At 46.8% G+C, this 17767-nt stretch overlaps 1 protein-coding gene across 1 annotated transcript in view; it reads right to left on the bottom strand.

Moving 5' to 3' along the window:
* The window catches only part of FAH (fumarylacetoacetate hydrolase), a 55121-nt gene that overhangs the window by 18696 nt on the left and 18658 nt on the right, over positions 1 to 17767 (bottom strand). The window contains exons 5-8 of the mRNA XM_040414378.1: positions 13273 to 13363; positions 4818 to 4915; positions 3486 to 3538; positions 964 to 1063 (exon numbers count right to left, since the gene is read on the bottom strand). Of these exons, the coding sequence (XP_040270312.1) occupies positions 964 to 1063; positions 3486 to 3538; positions 4818 to 4915; positions 13273 to 13363 (342 nt within the window). The remainder of the gene's footprint in view (positions 1 to 963; positions 1064 to 3485; positions 3539 to 4817; positions 4916 to 13272; positions 13364 to 17767) is intronic.

Genomic DNA, 17767 nt, shown 5'->3' with positions numbered 1-17767 from the left:
CTGACCCAGTCATCAACCATCACAACGTAAGTCCTTCCAATATGTCATTTTAAAAAAATGACTATTCAGTTGCTGCCTAATTTATCCCATACCTGGACAGATGCCATTGCCACGAGATAATCAGTTATTCAGTTCAACTGTATGGAAACCTGAAGCAATGGCACTGACTGAGCATAGCCCTAATGGCATCAGCAACAGGATGTGTGTGCAAATAAAGGGGTCACCTAAGGGTAAGGCCATGGTGGCCGGAGAAAATGGTGCAGATCTTGAATATGCTGTGGGTTTGCATCGGAATTCGCCTTCTGCATTTCAAAGGGTGAAATATCAGGTATAAATCTGCAACACCAATTAACAAGCCACACTGTATGTGAAGTTACGTGCGGATATTGCTGCGGAATACTTCCTTAAGCCTAGTTCACACAATCGTTTTTTTTGCGAGTGTACGGGCCGTTTTTTTTGTGTTCCGTATACGGAACCATTCATTTCAATGGTTCCTAAAAAAAACAGAATGTATGCATTCCGTTTCCGTTTTTCCGTTCCATTGAAAGATAGAACATGTCCTATTATTGCCCGCAAATCACGTTCCGTGGTTCCATCCAAGTCAACGTGTCCGCAAAAAAACGGAACACATACGGAAATGCATCCGTATGTCTTCAGTATCCGTTCTGTTTTTGCTGAACCATCTATTGAAAAGGTTATGCCCAGCCCAATTTTTTCTATGTAATTACTGTATACTGTATATGCCATATGGAAAAACGGAACAGAAACAAAAATACGGAACAACGGATCTGTGAAAAATGGACCGCAAAACACTGAAAAAGCCATACGTTCGTGTGAACTAGGCCTTAGCGTGTGGTTGAGATGTGGAAAAATGCCATTCCTCGTTCAGCGGAGAGCTATTGAGTGTGTATGGACGGCAGCCCGAAGGGTCTCTGCAATATACATGGCTCCTGAGAGTCTTACCGCTCCAGTCATTCATTAGCACCATGCCAAAGATGTGCTCATCAGCTTCCTGAATGGGAATAGGTTTTCCCAAATCATTTCCAGGGCCCACAAAGAAAGCCTGTGAAAGAGAAGATAAAAGTGGCTCCCGATTAATTTCTGTGATGGGCCTCATGCACATGACCGTACCACAAAATGTGGATCCACAAAATACAGATGACATCCATGTTGCATCTTGTGGATCCATTGACTTCATTGGGTCTGTGCTCCACATTCAGCCTGGGGAACCTTTATCATCAGCCATTTCAATGGCCATTGTAGAATGCTTTATTTCTTATCCAGCATTGCCCTGTAAAGCCTAATTCGCACGTTCGTGGAACACGGTCCGTGAGATACCGGACTGGCATCCTGCTTAGTGCAGGAGCGCACGGTGTCATTGGTTGCTATGACGCCGCGCGCTTCGTGCCGCCGCTGCTGTACTGTAATACAATCGTATAGATCATACCAGTTTTTTACTGTACTGTGGCACGAAGCGCGCGGCGTCATAGCAACCAATGACACCGTGCGCTCCTGCACTAAGCAGGATGCCAGTCTGGTATCTCACGGACCGTGTTCCACGGATGTGTGAATTAGGCTTAAGGAGTGTGGGAGCAGTGGGACCCCCTACAATCAGGCTAGCCATCAGGAAACCCTTCAAACAAAACTGGACAGTGTGAAACGGGAGACTGGCAGAGTGGCAGACATACTTCTCTTTCAGACACCAGGGCATCTTCTATCAGGACATACACGTGACTACAGAGGCATAGAAATGTAGTATTGTTGCAATTATGTCTTAGGCAGATATGTAAATGATTAAAGGTGTGGTTTGGCCATAATATGATGTAAAAGTGCTTCCTCTGCCGTATAAAAGGGCTCTCAGAGGCTACTTTTGGGTAGTGTACCTTTTTATGAGATATTGCTGACTGCTAGACATGCCCCTGAAAAGATATTTCGCTAGAACAGCTCAGCAATATGTGCAGGCCACATGTGTCGCCTCTCATGGGGGGGGGGGGGGGGGGACTGGCATTTTTTTCAGCAGGATAAAGCTCACTCACACACAGCAAGGGTTTCCTAGGAATATCCCCAGCTTGAAACACTTCCTTGGCCTGCCCAGTGACCAGATTTATCACCAATCAAACATTTATTGGACCAGCTTCAGCAATATATAAGTGTGCAGGATCTACAGGCCCAGCTGTAATATCTGTGGGCAAATGTGATGAAGGGCTTCATACGAAACCTGTATGCCTCCATGCCCAACCGTATCTCATCTTGTATCTAGGCTAGAGGTGGCTCAACATGGTACTAGAGTTTTCCTTCAATTGTACAGTTTTCCCAATAAATGTGTCCTTTCACTCTAACATTATGATCACTTAGGTTACTTTCACACTCGCGTTTTGGCTTTCCGTTTGTGAGATCCGTTCAGGGCTCTCACAAGCGGTCCAAAACGGATCATTTTTGCCCTAATGCATTCTGAATGGAAAAGGATCCGCTCAGAATGCATCAGTTTGCGCTATAGGCGGACACCAAAACACTGCCTGCAGCCTGACAAAGCGGAGCCAAACTGATCTGTCCTGGCACAAAATGTTTTCTCTGGCACAATACAAAACGGATCCGTCCCCCATTGACTTTCAATGGAGTTCATGATGGATCCGTCTTGGCTATAGAAGTCATAATACAACCGGATCCGTTCATGACGGATGCATGCGGTTGTATTATTGTAACGGAAGCGTTTTTGCAGATCCATGACGAATCCGCCCAAACGCGAGTGTGAAAGTAGCCTTACAGATATTATCATTACATTCACACCAAGAAAGTTTCATTCGATCCCAACAACTCCTTCTTGGTGCATTATTTTTTTTTTGCCAATGAGGACACACACAATATAAAAATTGTGTTATGTTCCATTAATATCTCTGAAATATATTACTGCACAAATAAAGTTCCCATAAACCAGTCTTGATCCCTGTGCGCTGGAGTGAGATGCAGTCCATGCGCCAGAAACTGAAGGGGCTGGCATAGACAGGGGCTTTATTTGAAACAGAAGGGGCTGGCATAAACTGAAGGGGCTGGCCAGTTAGGGGCTGGCATAGACTTCAGCTATAACTTATCTGGTATAAGTTATAGTAAATTTGGCGGGCTGTGTGGAGCCCTGACCCTCTCGCTAAACCCCACCCTTTTTCTTGCCACTTTGGAAAAGTGTTAAAAATAAAGATACGGTTGTTCACTGATATTTGGGCATGTGATTCGAGATTCAACAATATGTTTTTTAGCAATACGTTTTTTTAAAAGACGGGGAGCGTCCTCAATCTTTTTCTATATTATTTCACTTTGGAAAAGTGTCGAGAAGCTCAAAAAGACACAAATTATGATGCAAATATGTCATGTGCCATAATTCGCAACTTTTTGATGCCACAATAGTAAACACCTTAGTAAGTGTCCCTCCAAGAGTGCTGCAAAGACTGAAGCAGTAACGTACATATATGAAAATGAAAAGAACTCCTTACCATTTCTAGCTCTATATCCAAGAGTTTGCTAGCATCAAATATTGGTGGTTTATCTACAGCAAGAAAGAAAAAAAGATCAGCTGGAAAATTCCTTTTACACCACATGCAAAGTTAAGGGCCCTATAGGTGCTTTAACACATATCGGCCGTCACATGTCCGAGCAGCAGCCATGATGCAGCCAAAGGCAATGGGGCCAAGCAGATTGTAAAGGAAAGAAGTGATAACTCTTGGCAGTATCACCTGTGCCAATGGGCCACAAGACAACTGGTACATGTGACTGCTCCCTATATCAATATCAGGAGGACCCCAGCTATCATCTGTGAGGAAACACTCCAGAAAATGAAGAAACAACATAGAGCTCATTGAAATCAATGGGGTGGCCACGCAATGTATGAACTTGACAGGCCTTCTAGTGCAAAGGATGGTCTTTTAGCCAAAACAAAAAATGGCTACATCGATCATGGTCCCGACTAGGAGACCTCTTCCTCTCTAGTAATACAGAATTCCTTACCAGGATATTTGAAATGACTGGCCTCAGATGTGATGTGTCCCCAAGCGGCAGATAACTGCTTTGTCACGTGCCACTTGAGAACACGTCACTTTTGGGGCAAGTCATTGGCTGCAGCAATGCACAAGAACAATCGGTACCCCGGCCTGAAGTAAACAAGCCAGTGCCCGGAAAATTGCTGAATGGAGCAGGCGAGTATGATTCTTTCTTTAGGTACCACACATTAGGGATCCAGTCTTGGAATACCCATTTAAAAGGGTTCTCTGGCTTAGGAGCGGACCTCAATGGTCAGAACCTGTGCCCAATTAAGCAGTCAAGTGCTAGAATAGCACATCACGGTGCCGTTCTAGTACATGTGACTACTGACTGCATCAGTCATGGGATCAAGCTACTTACCAGTCCAGCGGGGACTGGAACCACCTAGGTATGGGGCAGTAACGTAGGAACAGCTGGACTGCGGGCAGCTGAGAGAATGGTCTTTTTTTTTTCAATTGGGAAGAGGCTCCATTAGGGTTGTTAGATCCTAGACCAGACAACCCCTTTAAGTGTTCCATTTTTTTGTGCAGCGCCACCACAGGGGAAATTAAGCATTACACAGTATGCATTCAAATCAATGGGTTGGCTGTATAATGCAGAGCAAGACAGGTCCTCCACAGAAATCAATGCTCTCTGTAACTGCTAACCTCTGCCTTTTTTGTGGTATTGTGCCAGGAGGGAATGATCTCACAGTACACAACCATGCCCTTCACTTATAGTTTAGCAGACTGGTTCTTTCTACATTAGTAAATTTGGAGAACAAAGAAACAACATCATGAATAACCTACCATCACTTGGCCTTATTTGTCCCTTTGGTCTTTTAATTGGAGTACCGGAAACCACGACAGATGATGCCCGTCCATGATAAGCAACCGGTAGATGTAACCTATGGAAACAGAATTAAGGGCTATATTGGTGGAAAACTACATATGCAATCATCAATATACCGCTCTCTGCTTCAGAGGTATCTCCTATTCATCTGGGTATGATTACCAGTTCCTATGCAGTAGTCTTTTCTCAGCCTTGATCTTAAAGAGATTCTGTCACCTCTCCTGACATGTCTGTTTTAGCAACTACTAGCATTCCCCGTGTAATAACAATTCTGGAGCGTCTATTCTTATGACTCTAGGTAGTGTCATTCCTTTATTATTCCTTCTAGAAGTTATGAAAGAACTGCCTAGCAGTTTGCAATGAAGGTTCAGATGGGGGGGGGGGGGGGTGCCCCTGTGTGAGATCGTAAAACAGCTCTCACTGTTCAATGTTTGTGTATAATTAAGTATTAGGATTGTTATTCTGCGTTTCAGCCACAAGGGGCCGCTGTTTCCCAGTTACAGCTAATAGACTGCTGATATTTTAATATTTATAAGAGGTGGAGCCGAGTGCCTGAAAGAAGGAACTGTCGGCCATCTTAGGAGCAGACTAACAAAGACAGTGAGAGTGAATCTTTCTTCATCCAAGTTCAGAAGCGTCCTGCAGTGACCAGAGTTACAGCGGAGTGCAGCTGAACGTCGTTTGAGGTCCAGATCCTGCCCAAGGGAAAGAGGAATCGTTTGAGGCTAAGAAGCAAAGTACTACCCTGCTGTATCACATGCGTTTTGAAAAGGCTTGCTGTTCGGTTCAGAGCCAGCGGATGCAGTACAGACCCGGGTCAGTAATATCGTGCACGCAACTCATATCAATTTTGGCGTCCAGAGACTGAGTTAAGGCCTGTAGTTACCTAGTTAGGGCCTTCATTTTGTGTCATCCCAGAAGGTTTCTATCGTTCACCATAGTATTCTAGAACTGAAAAGGACATTGCGCAACTGATAAACTTCCTAGGAAAATCGGGCCAGTTCAACAGTTCTGTTCAGGAGTAATCCTTGAACACGTGCTACAATATCAGTTAAGGGAATGGGTAAATTCTGTGTAGTGCTATAGGATTGTAAGCTCTTGTGTTGCACAGCAGGTTAGCCCGTATTGCACGCTCACAAAATTGTTTGCGCTTTCTTTAGGGCAATAATAGGTTTGGCGAGGCAGTTCTAGTTGTGCTCGCCAGTAGGTAAATTACCGCGATTTTCCTTCAGCAGCCATCAGGGGACGCCGTGCTGTGCAGCACAAGGGTCGCAGCCTTCGGGCTGGATATATGTATATTCATTTTATATTTCTGGCATTTGGAATTTTATTCATTACTACATTTCAGTAAAAAAGGTTGTTTTGCAAAAGCTGGTGTCCGAGTTGCTTTCCTCGTTCGTGACTTCGCTGTATCCTGGGGAGACCACCCCGGTACTCGGCTAACATCTAATCAGTGCTGACAGTGTCAGACTGTGCAGGGACACACTCCCAACTGGTAACACCCCGCTGGACCTTCCTTACAGAGTGCTAGTAATTCATTCATAACTTCTAGCAGGAATAATAAAGGAATGGCACACAGTCATAAGAATAGATGCCCCAGAATTCTTATCATAAGGGGAGTACAAGTAGTCACTACAGGAGAGGTGAGAGCTCCTCTTTAAAGTGGATTTGTTGGCCGATTACTCTATACTATGTAAGGGCAGCATGGTATAGTGATGGTCTGCTTGCTTATTAATATCAGTCAAAGAATAAATCAGACACATAGCTTATCATTACAATGTATTGGTTAAGGTAGCAGCCCCTGCTTCCCTTGCCCCTCTTAGCAGTAACTGATAGCAGGCTGCTAATAAATACACTGGACCAGAGGCGTAACTAGAACTGACTGGACCCCACAGCAAATTTTAGAACAGACCCCCACCCCCAGCAACTTCTTCACAATCCTCTCCTCCCATGCAACCGCCACTTCTGTGGCTAGTCAAGATCACTCTTTAAGACCAGGCCCGGCAGTCGTTTGTCTGTTTCGTGCACATATATATTGTATGTCATGTCACTGTATAATTCTGTTTAGGGGGCCCTGACAATAAAATCTTTCAGTCCTCCTCCCTGGTGGGTCTTCTGAGCTCGAGTGCCGTAGCAACCACTTCCCCTTTTCCCCCCTATAGCTACACCCCTGCACTGGACTCAAAAACTTTGGAGGGGGGGGGGGGGGGGGGGTTCTTGATCAAAACAGTTGTAAAGTAAAAAACTGGCTTAGTTGCCTGTAGCAACCAATCAGATTCCACCTGTGATTTTTCAGAGCCCCTTTGGAAAATGAAAGGTGGAATCTGATTGGTTGCTATGGGCAACTAAGCCAGGTTTCCTTTACACCAGTTCTGATAAAACCTTGGCAGAGCCCCTTGCCGGGCTCAGCTCCTTCTTTCTGATGCCATGACACAAGATTACTCAAAATGCGTCAGCACATACATTTTGATTTGCCATTATGGCTATACCTCAGAGGCAGCCTTAACAGGGGACAGTAATGCTGCTTTATGCAAGATCAGAAATTCACAAAAATAAGTTGTAGAACTTTATTTTAATTGGCACTTTAGCCATACCACAAGTTAAAGGAAGTGTCACCTTGGAAATACTGTGCAAGCAACAGGGAGCGTGTTATAGAGCAGGAGGAGCTGAGCAGATTGATAAATAGTTTTGTGCGAAAAGATTGAGTAAAACTTGTCATTTTTCTAAATCTCTTTTCTTTGCTAGGAGTCCAGTGGGTGGTGCCACACAGCTATGACAGAGTAATAGCTTTCAATCTTTGATTAGAACCTCCCACTGGACTCCTAAGGCGCCTTTCACACGAGCGAGTTTTCCACGTGGGTGCGATGCGTGACATGAACACATAGCACCCGCACTAAATCCTGACCCATTCATTTCAATGGGTCTGTGTACATGAGCGGTTTTTTTTTTTTTTCATTTTCACGCATCAGTTCTGCGTTGCGAGAGAATCGCAGCATGTTCTATATTCTGCATTTAGAAGTGAATGGGGCTTCAGTGAAAAACGCATTACATCTGGATGTAATCCGGATGCAGTCCGTGTGCAATGCGTTTTTCACTGATGGTTGCTAGGAGATGTTGATTGTAAACCTTCAGGGTTTTTTTCACGCACATGAAAACACATGAAAATGGATTTCACCCGCGCAGAAAAAAAAAACGGAACACAATTGCAGACAAAACTGACTGAACTTGCTTGCAAAATGGTGCGAGTTTCACTGAACGCACTATGAACACATCCTGAGCCAATCCATATCGTTCTTGTGAAAGGGGTCTTAGTGTTTTGCGTTCCTCAAATTGCGGATCTGCAAAACACTGGTACCAGCCGCACACGTCCAGCCCAAGGATAGAAATGCCTTGTCCGAAATCTTTTTTACCGGGCCACGAAACAGAACTACGGATGTGTCCGCACCTGCAAAATTGCATAACGGATGCAGACCCAGAAATACGGTCTTGTGAATATACCCTTACAAGGAAACAACGTTTAGATCAATAAAATGACAATGACAAACAATGAACCAGATACAAATACACCGAACAAAAATATAAACGCAACACTTGGTTTTGCTCCCATTTTGCATGAGCTGAACTCAAAGATCTGAAACATTTTCTACATACACAAAAGACCCACTACTCTCAAATATTGTTCACAAATCTGTCTAAATCTGTGTTAGTGAGCACTTCTCCTTTGCCGAGATAATCCATCCCACCTCACAGGTGTGGCATATCAAGGTGCTCATTAGACAGCATGAATATTTCACAGATGTGCCTTAGACTGCCCACAATAAAAGACCACTCTGAAATGTGCAGTTTGATCACACAGCACAATGCCACAGATGTCGCAACGTTTGAGGGAGCGTGCAATTAGCATGCTGACTGCAGGAATGTCTACCAGAGCTGTTGCCCGTGCAATTAATGTTCATTTCTCTACCGTTTCAGAGAATTTGGCACTACATCCAACCGGCCTCGCAACCGCAGACCACGTGTAACCACACCAGCCCAGGACCTCCACATCCAGCATGTTCACCTCCATGATCGTCTGAGACCAGCCACCTGGACAGCTGCAGCAACAATCGGTTTGCATAACCAAATAATTTTTGCACAAACTGTAAGAAACCGTCTCAGGGAAGCTCATCTGCATGCTCGTCCTCCTCATCGGGGTCTGGACCTGACTGCAGTTCGTCGTCGTAACTTAGTTGAGTGGGCAAATGCTCACATTTGGTGGCATCTAGCACGTTGGAGAGGCGTTCTGTTCACGGATGAGTCCCGGTTTTCACTGTTCAGGGCAGAGGCCAGATAGCGTGTGTGGCGTCATGTGGGTGAGCGGTTTGCTGACGTCAACGTTGTGGATCGAGTGGCCCATGGTGGCGGTGGGGTTATGGTATGGGCAGGCGTATGTTATGGACAACGAACACAGGTGCATTTTATTGATGGCATTTTGAATGCACAGAGATACCGTGACGAGATCCTGAGGCCCATTGTTGTGCCATTCATCCACGACCATCACCTCATGTTGCAGCATGATAATGCACGGCCCCATATTGCAAGGATCTGTACACAATTCCTGGAAGCTGAAAACATCCCAGTTCTTGCATGGCCAGCATACTCACCGGACACATCACCTATTGAGCATGTTTGGGATGCTCTGGATCGGCGTATACGACAGCGTGTTCCAGGTTCTGCCAATATTCTGCAACTTCGCACAGCTATTGAAGAGGAGTGGACCAACATTCCACAGGCCACAATCAACAACCTGATCAACTCTATGCGAAGGAAATGTGCTGCACTGCGTGAGGCAAATTGTGTCCACACCAGATACAGACTGGTTTTCTGACCCCCACCATTAAAGGTAAAACTGTGCACATTTCAGAGTGGCCTTTTATTGTGGGCAGTCTAGGGCACACCTGTGCAATATTCATGCTGTCTAATCAGCCCCTTGATATGCCACACCTGTGAGGTGGGATGGATTATCTCGGCCAGTGCAGTTTCTAGGTAAAATTTCTCTCAGGGCGACTGTCAAAAAAACTCCCCCCCCCCCTCCCTCAAAACTGCTCGATGAAATAAGTGTCTCCCCATTGTAAAAAATGTGTAACCACATTGCACGGACGGTCACAGTGACGCACCCAGTGACCCACAGACTCAGGCTCTCACTCACAGCAGGCTTCTTTCTCAGCACTGCTCCGGGCGGGCGGTAACAGACAGTCAGTGCGGGCGGCGGAGCTCACCTCACGTGACGTACAGTGAGTGAGCGCCGCCGCCCGCACTGCCTGCCTGTGGGGGGACATTATTTTTTTTAATAAGGATCACTATGGACATTATTTAGAATGGAGGCTGCTGTGGGTGTCATTATAACTGTATAATGTCTGATAGGCCTAGTCCTGAGTTATATTACCCTGCCCTGTATAATAATGTACCCTGATACCCCTTAATTATATTACCCCAGCGGGTTAATATAACTAAGGGGTATCAGGGATGGGTACATTATTATACAGGGCATGGGCAGGGTAATATAACTCAGCTCAGGACTAGGCCTATCAGACATTATAGTTATAATGAGTAATGACACCCACAGCAGTCTCCATTCTAAATAATGTCCATAGTGATCCTTATTAAACGTAATGTCCCCCACAGTGACAGTGGCCCCCATTTTCATGTCTCCCACAGTGGCCCCCCCCCCCCCCCCCGACCATCACTCGCCTCACAGCAGGCTTCTTTTCAGCATCAGCACTGCTCAGGGGCTCAGGGTGGGCGGTAACAGGCAGGCAGTGCGGGGCTCACTCACTCACTGTACGTCATGCGCGTGACGTCAGTAAGTGCCGCCCGCACGTACCGGAGCTGAGTGACTGGACTCGGTAGTACGTACGGGCACTGTCTGAAGAGTGAGAGGACTCGGCACTCGGGCGCAGGTCGCAGGGCAGGCGAGATCTCAGAGGGAGGGAGCCAGGGCGCACGGCAGAGAAACGACAAGAGGACGCCCCTGCCGGCGCCCCCCTTCTGACAGCGCCCCGGGCGGCCGCCTGGCCCGCCCGCCCCTAGAAACGGCCCTGATCTCGGCAAAGGAGAAGTGCTCACTAACACAGATTTAGGCCTCATGCACACGACCGTTGTGTGCATCCGTGGCCGTTGTGCCGTTTTCAGGTTTTTTTCGCGGACCCATTGACTTTCAATAGGTCCGTGGAAAAATCGGAAAATGCACCGTTTTGCAGCCGCATCCGTGATCCGTGTTTCCTGTCCGTCAAAAAAATAGGACCTGTCCTATTTTTTTGACGGACAACGGTTCACGGACCCATTCAAGTCAATGGGTCTGTGAAAGAACACGGATGCACACAAGATTGGCATCCGCGTCCGTGATCCGTGGCCATAGGTTACTTTTTATACAGACGGATCCGAAGATCCGTCTGCATAAAAGCTTTTTCAGAGATGAGTTTTCACTCTAATCCGACAGTATATTCTAACACAGAGGCGTTCACATAGTGATGGGGACACTTCTAGTTAGAATATACTGAGAACTGTGTACATGACTGCCCCCTGCTGCCTGGCAGCACCCGATCTCTTACAGGGGGCTGTGATCCGCACAATTAACCCCTCAGGTGCTGCACCTGAAGGGGTTAATTGTGCATATCATAGCCCCCTATAAGAGATCAGGGGCTGCCAGGCAGCAGACCCCCCTCCCTCCCCAGTTTGAATATCATTGGTGGCCAGTGTGCGGCCCCCCCTCTATTGTATTAATATCATTGGTGGCCAGTGTGCGGCCTCCCCTCCATTGTAATATCTTTGGTGGCCAGTGTGCGGCCCCCCCTCTATTGTATTAATATCATTGGTGGCCAGTGTGCGGCCTCCCCTCTCCCCCCCCCCCCCCTGCCCGATCATTGGTGGCTGCGGAGATTCCGATCGGAGTCCCAGTTTAATCGCTCTGGGGCTCCGATCGGTAACCATGGCAACCAGGACGCTACTGCAGGCCTGGTTGCCATGGTTACTTAGCAATATTACAATATTAGAAGCATCATACTTACCTGCTGCGATGTGTGTCCGGCCGGGAGCTCCTCCTACTGGTAAGTGACAGGTCTGTGCGGCGCATTGATCTGTCACTTACCAGTAGGAGGAGCTCCCGGCCGGACACAGACAGCGCAGCAGCCAGCAGGTAAGTATGATACTTCTAATATTGTAATATTGCTAAGTAACCATGGCAACCAGGCCTGCAGTAGCGTCCTGGTTGCCATGGTTACCGATCGGAGCCCCAGAGCGATTAAACTGGGACTCCGATCGGAATCTCCGCAGCCACCAATGATCGGGCGGGGGGGAGGGGGGGGTGAGGGGAGGCCGCACACTGGCCACCAATGATATTAATACAATAGAGGGGGGGCCGCACACTGGCCACCAAAGATATTACAATGGAGGGGAGGCCGCACACTGGCCACCAATGATATTAATACAATAGAGGGGGGCCGCACACTGGCCACCAATGATATTACAATAGAGGGGGGGGGCGAGGGAGGGTGGCCGCACACTGGCCACCAATGATATTACAATGGAGGGGAGGCCGCACACTGGCCACCAATGATATTCAAACTGGGGAGGGTGGGGGGTCTGCCCCCTGCTGCCTGGCAGCCCCTGATCTCTTACAGGGGGCTATGATATGCACAATTAACCCCTTCAGGTGCGGCACCTGAAGGGTTAATTGTGCTGATCACAGCCCCCTGTAAAAGATCGGGTGCTGCCAGGCAGCAGTCATGTACACAGTTTGTAGTATATTCTAACTAGAAGCGTCCCCATCACTATGGGAACGCCTCTGTGTTAGAATATACTGTCGGATATGAGTTTCACGATGTAACCTCATATCCGACAGTATAGTCTAACATAGAGGCGTTCCCATGGTGATGGGGACGCTTCAAGTTAAAATATACTATCGGATTGGAGAAAACTCTGATCCTATAGTATATTAACTCCTGACTTTACATTGAAAGTCAATGGGGGACGGATCCGTTTGAAATTGCACCATATTGTGTCAACGTCAAACGGATCCGTCCCCATCGACTTGCATTGTAATTCAGGACGGATCCGTTTGGCTCCGCACTGCCAGGCGGACACCAAAACGACAGTTTTTTCATGTCCGTGGATCCTCCAAAAATCAAGGAAGACCCACGGACGAAAAAACGGTCACGGACCTACAGACCAAAGGACCCCGTTTTTGCGGACCGTAAAAAAAAAAACGGTCGTGTGCATGAGGCCTTAGACAGATTTGTGAACAATATTTGAGAGTAGTGGGTCTTTTGTGTATGAAGAAAATGTTTCAGATCTTTGAGTTCAGCTCATGCAAAATGGGAGCAAAACCAAGTGTTGCGTTTATATTTTTGCTCAGTGTAGTTAACTTCAGCTCACCAGTTCGGCATCAGCGCATTCTCCTTCCCTCTGAACATAATCCCCACATTTGTGGCGTGATCCCTAGAGGAATAGAAGTCGGTGTAATCCCCTGCAAGGCAAACATCAAACCCGTGTTAACACTGCACAGTGCACTGAAACAGCTGAGGAGACGAATCGGCCATTTCTGTCACTTTGAGATAGGGCTCTGAAGAAATAAAGCTCAGAGAAGACATTTCCCTGAAAGCTGCGAGGTGATTCATCTACCCAAGCGGATGCTGCCCGATAAACATGGTCATTAGGCAAGACTGCAAACAACAAGAAGCATTTCCCATTTAGATTCTATATTATACCCAGAGCTCTGCGATACAGGAATAAAATGACGGCCATGAGCCAACTGGGAATGGCGGTAATAATGAGGTTGTTGAGCCATCTCACTATGCAAATGGTACCGTTTATAGGCCAGGTTCACACAACACGGAGCAGTTTAAATATGCTGCCCATATATTATACAGAACTCCGCTTACATCTCTATACCTCTGGAAAAAAATATATGCGCACTCAGGAGTCAGGAGAAACTATTGAAATTCAATGCACACAAACGTATTTTCTTTCCGTGTCCGTTCCGTATTTTTTTAGGAGTGTATGAGGGACCATTCATTTCAATGGGTCCGCAAAAAAAAACGGAAGTTACTCCGTGTGCATTCCGGTTCCGTATTTCCGTTCCGCCAAAAAATAGAACATGTCCTATTATTGTCCGCATTACGGACAAAGATAGGACTGTTCTATTAGGGGCCAGCTGTTCCGTTATGCAAAATACTGAATGCACACGGATGTCATCCGTATTTTTTGCGGACCGCAAAATACATATGGTCGTGTGCAAGAGGCCTTAAATAGATCCGTCCCCATTGACTTGCATTGTGGGTCATGACGGATCCGCCTTGCTCCGCATCCCATGACGGAAAGAAAACCGCAGCTTTTGAGCAGGTTTGTCTTCGAGGCCCCTCTTCCAGTGGACTAATTTCAGATATATATTGGCCTCTGTATATCCAGCTGATTTTAAACACCTCTACATGGAAAAATGGGAAGATTGGCTACAGAGAGAGCGCCCTCCAGAGTTCTGGCGAACCACATGGGCTAGGGCTCTTCCTGCACCTCTTATAGAGAGAATCAATTTAAGAGTCTGATACATTGGTATCATACTCCAGAGCTCCTGCACTCTCTGAATCCGAGCTTTCCAGATACCTGTTGGAGATGTTCGCAGCCCAGGGCTTCCCTTTATCATGTTTTTTGGACCTGCCCAGTGATTAGCTCCTACTGGTCTGAAGTGATTCACTTAGTTCAAGATGTGCTAGATGTCCGCTTATCTTAAGACCCCAAATGGTGCTCTTACTCAATGTTGTCCCGGAGACAGTTAGGGGTCCTGGTGCCAGGCTGCTCCTCCATTTCCTGATAGCCGCTAAATGTCTCATCTCTCTCCATTGGAGATGTAGTGCTCTGCCTCCAAAATCTGAGCTCTATGCTAGAATTCAGGACATTCGTTCTTTAGAATACTCTGTTGACTTCCAAAGGGGTACGAACACTAGATTCTTGACGACATGATCAGCTTGGGACTCCTGTAAATCCAGAGTTACCCTATACAGGTGAAACTCGAAAAATTCAAATATCGTGCAAAGTTCATTTATTTCAGTAATGCAACTTAAAATGTGAAACTAACATATAAGATAGACTCATTACATGCAAAGCGAGATATTTCAAGCCTTTATTTGTTATAATTTGGATGATTATGGCTTACAGCTTATGAAACCCCAAAGGCACAATCTCAGGTCCCCTTTGCTCAGGGGCTATGGATTAATTAGCTGACTAGAGTGTGACACTTTGAGCCTAGAATAATGAACCTTTTCACAAAATTCTAATTTTAAGCTGCATCAATGCAATTCCTTTTACTTTGCATTACTGAAATAAATGGACTTTTGCACAATATTCAAATTTTTTGAGTTTCACCTGTAGATGTGGAGAAACTTTTCTTTTTTATCTCCATTTTTGTCTTTTCTTTTTCTTTTCATGTTTTATATTGTAATCATATTATACTTCAGATACTTAGGTGTTCTGTGTCTTGGGCCGATCTGCTATCTGAATGTTTTATTTTGTTACACTATTATACAAAAAACAAAAAAACATAATAAAATTTACGTTGAGAAAAAAAAAAAAAAAACATGGGCATTACGTGGGCATTATGGAGGCATCAGACATTAATGTTATACAGGGTGGCCCACAAAAAAGTAGCCCTTCTCCAGTGATAGTATGACAAGGTGAACGAGCAAGTGGACACAAGTCACAAAAAATGCTGAAAGTGGTCCCCGTTCACATCTGTGCTTCTTTGGGCAGGTTGGATTATGTTGGCTGATACTGCGGACAGTGTTTGTGATGTTCTCCTGGAGTTCATCCAGGGGATGTGGTTTGTTAGCGGACACTTTGTTTTAAATATCCCCACAGGAGAAAAAACAAAAAAAAACGCATGTGGACAAGTCTGGGGAACGTGGTGGCCATAACCTCTTGCTTACAGTTCGCTTCTCCGTAAACAGTTCAGGAACCTGTGCCAGTGAGTTCCGTGAGGTGCGGCACGTTGCCCCATCTTGTTGAAAAAAGCAGGACATTTTTTCTTCTGCGGCATCACTGTTGAAGAGCTGTGAGCAGTATCAGCCAACATAATCCGACTAGGGGTGCACCGAAATGAAAATTCTGGTCCGAAACCGAAACCGAAAATTCAGGATGCCCTTGACCGAAAACCGAAACCGAAACTGCCTTTTTGCCCAAATACTTTTAAAATACTTTTTTTTAAATGATTTTATTAATAATTCTTTTTCATGAATGAAATTCATCTGTGGGTGGCGCTGTTATGGAGAGGGGGATCTGTGGGTGGCGCTGTTATGGAGAGGGGGATCTGTGGGTGGCGCTGTTATGGAGAGGGGGATCTGTGGGTGGCGCTGTTATGGAGAGGGGGATCTGTGGGTGGCGCTGTTATGGAGAGGGGGATCTGTGGGTGGCGCTGTTATGGAGAGGGGGATCTGTGGGTGGCGCTGTTATGGAGAGGGGGATCTGTGGGTGGCGCTGTTATGGAGAGGGGGATCTGTGGGTGGCGCTGTTATGGAGAGGGGGATCTGTGGGTGGCGCTGTTATGGAGAGGGGGATCTGTGGGTGGCGCTGTTATGGAGAGGGGGATCTGTGGGTGGCGCTGTTATGGAGAGGGGGATCTGTGGGTGGCGCTGTTATGGAGAGGGGGATCTGTGGGTGGCGCTGTTATGGAGAGGGGGATCTGTGGGTGGCGCTGTTATGGAGAGGGGGATCTGTGGGTGGCGCTGTTATGGAGAGGGGGATCTGTGGGTGGCGCTGTTATGGAGAGGGGGATCTGTGGGTGGCGCTGTTATGGAGAGGGGGATCTGTGGGTGGCGCTGTTATGGAGAGGGGGATCTGTGGGTGGCGCTGTTATGGAGAGGGGGATCTGTGGGTGGCGCTGTTATGGAGAGGGGGATCTGTGGGTGGCGCTGTTATGGAGAGGGGGATCTGTGGGTGGCGCTGTTATGGAGAGGGGGATCTGTGGGTGGCGCTGTTATGGAGAGGGGGATCTGTGGGTGGCGCTGTTATGGAGAGGGGGATCTGTGCACTGTTATGGAAAGGGGATATGTGCACTGTTATGGGCATAACAGTGCACAGATCCCTTTCCCCATAACAGTGCACAGATCCCCCCTCCCCATAGCAGTGCCATAGACCGATCCCCCTACCCATAACAGCCCCGGCCCTGCTGCTCACAGCATCACTCACTGCATCTTTATTTTACCTTACAATTGTCACGCTCCAGTAAGAACTCTGCAGGCAGAGCGGAGGGCGGCGTAACGTCACTTACTCACGTGACGCACCTGCTCCGCCCACTTTATGAATGAAGGAGGCGGAGCAGGCGCGTCACGTGAGTAAGTGACGTTACGCCGGCCTCCGCTCTGCCTGCAGAGTTGTTAGTTACTGGAGCGTCACGATTGTAAGGTAAAATAAAGATGCAGTGACAAAGTAAACCGCCCGCAGATGGTGGGTGACAAATCCCACACCCCATATTTTCGGCCGATATGTAACAATATCGGCCGAAGTGGATTAGGTGCATTTTCGGACGATATTTTCGGCTGCCGGAATTTCGGTGCACCCCTAAATCCGACGTGCCCAAAGATGCATAGATCTGAAAATGGTCCCCGTTCACTATTGCTTGTGACTTGTGGGTAATAAAAAAAAAACAATCCACTTGCTCGTTCATCTTGTCATACTATCACTGGAAGCCGGCTACCTTTTCGTGGGCCACCTTGTATCGTGTTAAAATACGGAGTGTCCATCCAGATGCTGCCGGGAAGAAATGGGAAAATATGCATCCTGGATTTATTTGCCGGGGCATGTGGAAATCCCAGCAGTCTCCGTCCCCAGTGTTTTGTGGTATGTGTTTCCCATTCATTCTTTAGCCTTTACACATCCATTA

This window comes from Bufo bufo, chromosome 1, assembly GCF_905171765.1.
Source record: "Bufo bufo chromosome 1, aBufBuf1.1, whole genome shotgun sequence".
NCBI lineage: Eukaryota > Metazoa > Chordata > Amphibia > Anura > Bufonidae > Bufo > Bufo bufo.
Note: the sequence above shows the minus strand (reverse complement) of the source record. Positions and strands in the feature narration are given on the sequence as shown.